The 7,958-nt window shown below is 55.8% G+C and overlaps 1 protein-coding gene across 1 annotated transcript in view; it reads left to right on the forward strand.

The window, feature by feature from the left end:
* TBC1D10A (TBC1 domain family member 10A) overlaps nucleotides 1-7,412 on the forward strand; it is a 48,675-nt gene extending 41,263 nt beyond the window's left edge. Inside the window, exons 7-10 of the mRNA XM_084819227.1 lie at nucleotides 572-761; nucleotides 4,092-4,246; nucleotides 5,090-6,430; nucleotides 6,521-7,412. Of these exons, the coding sequence (XP_084675353.1) occupies nucleotides 572-761; nucleotides 4,092-4,246; nucleotides 5,090-5,476 (732 nt within the window). The 3' untranslated portion in view covers nucleotides 5,477-6,430; nucleotides 6,521-7,412. The remainder of the gene's footprint in view (nucleotides 1-571; nucleotides 762-4,091; nucleotides 4,247-5,089; nucleotides 6,431-6,520) is intronic.
* Nucleotides 7,413-7,958: the final 546 nt, after the last annotated feature.

The raw sequence follows: 7,958 nt of genomic DNA on the forward strand, positions 1-7,958 counted from the left end.
GCTATACAGAAGTTCGGTTGCCACCCTGTGATGTGACCACAGGACTGAAAAGGAAACTGCCTAGAGCAGGGGTGGGGAACCTCTTTCAGCCCAAGGGCCAAATTCAAGTTCGGGGACGCTCTTGGGGGCCACATTCCAGTTGGGGGGGCACAGACAAAAGGGACGGGGACAAAATACAGAAAATACCAGTGTAGTGTTGCTTAAAGCTCATACTGCCAGTAATTAAGATTTAGGAGTGGCATTTCAACTTTTTAGAAGGGGGGGGGGCGGAATGCGGAAATGCCAGGAAACCACCAAGCGATTAGTGTTTGGGGGTGAGGGGGTGGGGCCAGGAAACCACCAAGCGATTAGTGTTTGGGGGTGAGGGGGTGGGGCCAGGGAAGAGAATACTGCCTTCTAGGGAACCCCAGGAGGGCTGGATTTGGCCTCCAGGCCTGGAGCTCCCCACCCCTGGCCTAGAGAGAGAGCAGAATAAATGTCCCGAAAGGGGGCAGGTGACCAAGACATCCCCCGCCTCTCCCTTCCTCTGCGCTCCCAGCCAGGGCCGTGCTCTTTCCCTCTCTCCATACAGGAGGCCATCCAGCTCGACGGGGAGATCCTCTTCTCTCTGCTGCGCCGGGTCTCTCCCATGGCTCACAAGCATCTGAGCAAGCAGAAGATCGAACCCATCCTGTACATGACGGAGTGGTTCATGTGCGCGTTCTCCAGGACCTTGCCCTGGAGCTCTGTGCTGCGGGTCTGGGACATGTTTTTCTGTGAAGGTACCAGCCGGGCCCCCTCCTGGCCAGCCCAAGTTGCCGTTGCTAAGTGGCATCTCCTGGGTGGGGGTGCGTGCGCATGCTGGCTGCCTCGGGCTGGGGTAAGCTCTTGAGAGCTTGTCCTTGTGCCTCTGGCTCTTCAAGGAAACGTTTCATCCCGCCAAAGGGGCTTTCAGCCTCAGGCTTCTTGATAACACGCCCGTCGTGCTGATGGCTTTATGTATCCCTTGCCGTAGTTCTAGTATTTATTTATTTTATTACGTTTATGTCCCACTTTCTTCCATCGTGGAACTCAAGGTGGTGACATGTGGTTCCCAGGAGGTCCCCCCTCCAAGCACTGACCAGACCTGGACCTGCTTAGCTTCAGCAAGGTGGCTGCCTCATGTGCCTTCAGACCGTGCCCTGGGGGTTCTTGGCTCCCTCGCATGCTTCCATCCGAGGCTGCTGCTCTCAGGACAATTCTCCTCTCAGAGTCCCTTTGTTTATATGCAGTGGTGTCTCAGGCTGTGGGTTTCTTGGGGTTCTGAGCTCCTTTACAGCCTGGTTGGTTGAGGGTAATATGGGGGAAGGAAAAGGGGGTGTGCTGTGACCGAGTGTCACCCTGTGTCCCTGCACCGGGCTCTTTAAGCTTGTCGGAGTGAAACCTTGAGGAAACCATTCTGCGAGGACCACCACAGTTCCTTTGGGACATGAGATCCTCCTTCAGGGGTCTCTGAGGAGGGCTTTCCATCCCAGAAGCCTTGTGCAGTGGGAAGTATGTGTGAAGGCAGGGCCTGACTCTCTTATCCAGGGTGTAGAAGCTCTGTGGTTTTCTTTTCTGGGAGGCAGGCACCATGAGAGAGGCCACGCGTTCCCTCCGAACGTGCAACCTGAGGCAGGGGCTTCAGCTGGCCTCCTGGCTGGGCAGGCCCATCTCTCCTCCCCTTAGAACAAATGCCACAAGGCAGACACTTTCCAGGGTGCCACCTCTCACCCTGAGCATAGCTCAGGAGGCAGTGTGCATGCTTGCTCCCATGATCCCCTGCGAGCATTCCTCTATGTTGCTTCAGCTCAACCTTTCCTACCTTGGCTACCCTCCAAATGCTTTGGACAACCACTCCCAGCATTCCTGACTATCGGTCGTGCTAGCAGGGGTTTATGGGAGTTGGTCCAAAACACCTGGAGGGCATCAGGCTGGGGAGGGCTGCCATAAGTCACCCTTGCTGGCTCACGGACAAGGCAAATGGAGTAGCTACTGCATGAGTTCCCTTTGGCCTTTCTGTTTTTGAGGTCTCGGGTGCTTCTCTCCTTGGCCCACAGCTCTCACTCTGCCGAGCAGGTCATGCAAACATGAGTGTCCCTCGGAGTTGTGGTGCGAATGGCACAATGTTGCTCATGCTCGGGGCCTCCCTTTCTCCACTCATGGCGCGAGGTGCTGATTCATGTGGAAATGCTGCCACCTGCGGGCAGTTGGCATGCCTGCACCTTTGGGTGCTTCCAGACAGAGAGCTCCTAGTGCCCGCAGTCAAAAGGCATTATGCACTTCTTCTGCAGGGCTGTGCACCACTTCAGCCCGAAGCCCGAGCTTCGAGTTGAAGCGGGGCGCTTCAGGCCTCTCTGAAGTGAGGCACAGGGGGCACGAAGCAGCCTGAAGCGAATCAGGTCGCTCCAAAGTGCTCTCGTGTGCTTCGGCACGATCCGGAAGCCCAGCCACCACTGCCGCCGCCCAGCTCCTTACCTGGCAGCTGTCTTGTTGTTCCGGGGGTGGGGGGAGCCACTTTTATAGCGGCTCCCCCCATTCCCTGGAACAAGGCAGCTGCTGGCACACAGGCAGAGGGCCTAGGAGCTGGTGGCAGTTCCCCCGGCAGCGGCTCCCCGGTGGCGGCCCCCCTCCACATGGAACAAGGGCCCAGGTTAGGAACTGGGGGCTGGGCGGCCTGTTGGCAGGGGCGAAGCAGGGTTCGGATGTCTGAATCCAGCTTTGGCTTCGTAGGCCGAAGCGAGTTGCTCCCCCCATCAGCCTGAGCCGAATCAGGTCTGCCTCGGAAGCCCCAAAGCAGCCTCCAAGTCAGATTGGGGGGTCCATGCACAGCCCTACTATTCTGTCTTTTCTTCCTGAACAATTTTTTTCCCAATAAGCAAAAAGACAGAAGAATAGGCAGAAAAATATAGGAGAGTGACAAATGAAAGATGACATCTGGACCACCCTGTAAAAGTCAGTGAAGGAGTCAGGGCGATTGTAGGATAAAAACCTCATCTGGAAGCACCCTTTATCCAGGAGTGCAAGATCTTTAATTTCCAGATTACATCTGTAATTGGTACATTGCTCTTATTAGCAGAGGACTGCACACATATTTCATTTTATCCTCACAACTACTCTGTGAGGCAGGCCAGACAGAGTGACTGGTCTAAGATCACCCTATAGCAGAAGGGTTGGCAACCTTTTTGGGCCTGAGAGCTGGATTCTATTTTAGAAGAGTGTTCAAATGCCTTCCAGTGGCAAGCAGGGGCCCAGGTGAAAGTGGGTATGACCTAAAATCCTCCCCCCCCAGTCCCATTGTTACCAATTTATGTCTATTCAGAAGTAAGCATAAGTGGCATGTCTACTCATAAGTAAGCAGGACAGTCTTCTGAGTGTCCGCACAGAAGGAAGCAGGGATGGGCCTTTGTACGACAAGCCTCAGCAGGAAGCAGGACTGAATCACTCAGCAGCTTCCTCCCCGGCTGCGTGCCCTCTGCTCTGCAGGGAAATGCTTTTATCGCTGATCAGAGGTGCGTGCTTTCCCCTACTAAGCACTGAAAAAGATCCCTCTGATCAGAGGTAAGCGCTTTTCCCTCTGTTGCATAGGGGGCTGTGCCAGGGCCAGGGGAAGAAAGTGCCAGGCTGGATGGAGAGCCTCTGCGCATGGGCCAAAGGTTCCCCCATCCCTGCCCTATAGGCTGTGTAGCCAAGCTCGTGCCCTTCTGTCCGAAGTCTAACACTCTCTCCTTCCACTCCACCACACTGGTTCTTAAATGCCAATCCACGTTTTGCTTTCACTTCGACAGGGATGGGAAGGGAGAGACCCGTTTGCTGAGCGCATGCACGTGGGTTGTGCGTGAAGTGGTTGATTGGCTTGTGTCCCGCTTTTCCTTTGGGGGGGAGCTTTGAGCAATTCGAGGCCAGTGCATGGATGGGCAGCTGCCAAGCCAAGATCTACTCGGCTTTCCCTGCATAATAGCGCTGCGCGCCCTCAGACTGTTCTACATCAAGTATTCTGGGGGTGGGGAGTGGCCAAGCTGACTCTTCATCCTGCCTCCTGACGGCCCTCCCACCCCCTGGGGAATCATCGGCGGTCGACTCTGCTTTTCCAGGCGTCAAGGTTATCTTCCGAGTGGGCCTGGTGCTGCTGAAACACACCCTGGGTTCTTCCGAGAAGCTCAAGTCCTGCCAAGGGCAGTATGAGACAATGGAGCGGCTGAGGGCGCTGAGCCCCAAGATCATGCAGGAGACTTTCCTTGTACAAGAGGTAAAATGGAGGGGCGGTGGAGGGGTCCCCTGTTCCACCAGTTTCCTCTCTCTGCTTGACTGTAAATAGGTAACCCTGATGGGAACGAAATGGCTGCTGTCGCTGGTGTGGCTCTACGCACTGATGGCTGCCTCAGTTCCCCTGAGTCCGTAGGCGCTAGTGCTGGTCCTGGGAAAGGCCCATGGAGGGCTTCTGCAGGGCAGGTTAAGAACCCCTGCAGGCCAGGGCTTGCCTACTCGTGCTGTGAACACTGCCCCAGAGCATGCTGGCCCCATTGCACATTGGCTGTACCCAATGCGCGAAAGTCTGAAGGGAGGTTCTAAGTGCAATCAGCTAAAAGTGCTTACCTTCCTCGTGACTGCTCCCCAAGAAAGCAGGGCTCCCGATCCGGCCGGGAGAGGTGTTTTAAATGTCTTCATCTGAACATGCCTAGAATCTCTCTCCAGAGCTTTGCGCTGATCATGCGCAGGTTGCACTGGTCATGCGCAGGTTGGAAATTGAGCTGGCGGGGATCTTGGGGGCAAGGCTGTTCTGTGTGGGCCCGTGCCCACTTGACAGCATTGTTTCCACGTGGCTCGGAGTAACAGCTGAGTGGCGCTCGGGAGCCGGTGCGTGTTCAGGGTTTCTCAGATGGAAGTGACAGTGTGAGTGAGGATGTGTCGTCACGTCTTTGCTTAAGAAGCTGCACCCGGTGGAGATTTGGGGCAGTGGTGGGAAGGGGGCAGAGAAGAAGACGCCCTTAAGCTTGGGGAGATGGGGGACCTTGTCACTCTCGACTCCCTGCTAGCATTGGTCCTTGCTGGTGTGTGTGTCCTGGATCTGTTCTTTTTGCTCTGACTCCAGATCATAGAGCTGCAGGTGACAGAGCGTCACATCGAGCGGGAACACCTGATGCAGCTGAAGAAATGGAAGGAGACCCGCGGGGAGCTGCAGTGCAAGTCCCCTCCCCGCTTCCATGGCGCCAAGGCCATCTGCGACGCCGAGCCGTGCTCCCGCAAGGCCTTGGAGCCCTCTCCCTCCATCATTCTGCCCCCGGGCACCACCCTCTCGCCCAAGGGCCGCAAGAGCAAACTGCCCAAGGGGGTCAAGAAAGAGGACCAAGGGAAGGGCAGCCTGGCCAACGGGCCCATCCCTGAAGAAAACGGGTCGCAGGCTTTGCTGGAGCCCTCTCTCCTCCACCAGTCCAAGGAGAGCCTCAGCTCCCGGGAGAGCGAGGACACTTACCTGTAAAGCTGATGGCGGCACATTCCAGGCCACCTCCCCTGGCCTGCACCCCGCGTTGGTCTTGATGGCCGTTGTGGCCAGGCTGCGCCAGCCTGAGGGGGCGGGCAGCTGGGATTCTGGGGGTGTCTGCTGCCGCCCCCATGTGGGCTGAGCTTAACTCTTGTCTCCATTGCACCCCAGTAGCCAAAGGGAAAGGAACCAAATATGCCTTTGGCATCTCGGGTAGGAAGACCGAAAGACAGCGCATGCTGTTGACCCCTGCGAGAGGGAATTCTTCACGGGTGCGGGGTGGTGGTGTTGCACTCGCAGCATGGAGCGTGCAAGTACAGAAACACGGGGGCTTTTTTTTTTTTTTGCTATGCACCCACCCCCACCCCCACTTTGCAAGTGCTGCTTGCGACAGACTGGCGAGCATCCTCTTGGGAATAAGCAGGAGCCACGGTGGCGGCTGTATCCACCAAAGCGGGGCCTCTGTCCCAGTGGACAGGGCTGCATCCCTTCCTTGACCTCTCGACACGATCCAGTTAGTGCAATCAGGGCCGCTCAAGGCTTGCGCGGTAATCGGGGGAGCAGGCGCGCTGCTGTGTTGGATGTTACCTTCTCGCTAGCCTGCGGCCCTCGTTCCTCACGCTGACGTTCTCCAGGTGAACATGGACACTGGGCGGTTACTCGTCATGGCCCGGAGCTGGGCATGGAGGCTCTGGCCCCTGCTCGGCTACTCCCTTGTGTTCTGGCCACGTACGGGAACAATCCAAGGCCTGCTGGCTTTGTTCTTCCTGTTACCCACATGGCCCATTATGGCACACGCTCTAAAGCGCAGGAGGAATCCGCCCAACGGATCCTCCTCCTGACTGTGGAGTTCATAAAGTGCAAAGAACTGAGGAGGGCGTGGAACTAGACTGGCCATCTTGACCAAATTGTCGAGTTTACTGTGCTGTATCACAGCCTTCCCTCAACCTGGTGCCCTCCAGAGGTGTCGGACTGCAACTCCCACCATCCCCAGCCAGCATGGCCATTGGCCATGCTGGCTGGGGATGGTGGGAGTTGCAGTCCGACACCTCTGTTGGGCACCAGGTTGGGAGACGGCTGATGTATCACTGAATTCATCATCCACTTCGGGACCAATTTTTTGTTGTAGAAATAACTGCTGCAGAAATCTGATACTGGGCTGGGTTAAGTGTGGTTCGGGTTCCAGCATGCCTTGCCCTGGTGCGAGTGTTGGCTCGAGCTGACTCTGGCATCCCAGCGCCGCAGCCGGCGCTCTAATTCTCCCCCCACCCGCCCCCAGCAGCCCATTTCATGACACTAAAGTCACTTTCGTTGCCTGTCCTCTCAGCCTTCAGGTGGCAGCAGCAATACTGAGTTCACACTTATTCATTCCCCCGCCCCACAGTTGATGAAGTGAAAGTTGAGCCCTGAATGGCCAGACGGAAAAGGGGCTGAGCGGCACTCGTTGGTTGCTGCCTGTGGCTCCACCCCTCACTGTCAGGCCCCACCCATGAAAGCGCGGGTCCCACAACGCTGCCACCCTCCGTCTTCTCTGTAGTCCATTGCAAGCTGAGGTTGGGCCTTCCCTATTTTGAAGGCAGCAGTAGCCCACAGTTTCATCCCTGTATGAAGCAAGGTTTGGGGTCCTCTGCAGTTTATTGAGGCAGTTCAAGGAGGGTTTTCTCCTGCAGCCCTGTCATGGCTTGGACAGTATCTTGGAATGGGACTGGAAGGAGCACAGTAGTACTTCCTGTTGTCCTTTCTGATGGCCCACAGCCCCAACGGAGGGGTGTATGTCCAGGTGGAGGGGCGGGGAACTCTTTTTTTCTCCTCCCCTCGGTGCCAGGCAATGAGTGACGGGTGGGTTTTGTGTGTGTGTATTTTAAAGAAGAAAATCAATCGCTGAAATAGTTTTGTACAAAAGGCAAAATAAACCGGAATTATGTAAATGGCCTGTTGTCTGTAAATGATGGGCTTCTGTGGAGAGAATGATGGGGGGATCGGGTAATAAGGAGGGGAAGGTGCTGACTAGCCTCTGCCATTCAGTTGCTGAAGTGATGCTTTTTGCGGCAACCTCTATATGTGCTTCTCTTTTTCCTTCTCGGTCTCGGTTGCAGAAGAATCCACAGTGTGGGTTGCTTTCTTAATCTCTGTGTAATGCTTGTTCATGTTTGCGATATGTGTTTCCATCTTTGTGATCCCATTGGAGAAGTAGACTACTCACTTCCCTTTTTACCAGACGTCGAGCCAAGGTACGTACACCCAGATTTGTGGGTCCTCACGCAAGAGTCTAGGGACTTGGGCACAGGCCTTAACTCCCTGGTGCCCATCTCCAGGGATCTTCATGCCCAGAAGGGCAATGGTGAAAGTAGGTCCTGCTAGACCATGGATGCTCACCTTGGAAACTGCAGGCCAAAGGAGACATATCTAGGAACGATATTGGGCCCCCAGCAGCCCCATCAAGGTGTGGTTCCAGCTCCTCTGAATTAAAATCACATCC

This window comes from Heloderma suspectum, chromosome 13, assembly GCF_057233095.1.
Source record: "Heloderma suspectum isolate Gila_16-S chromosome 13, 16-S_ref, whole genome shotgun sequence".
Lineage (NCBI taxonomy): Eukaryota > Metazoa > Chordata > Lepidosauria > Squamata > Helodermatidae > Heloderma > Heloderma suspectum.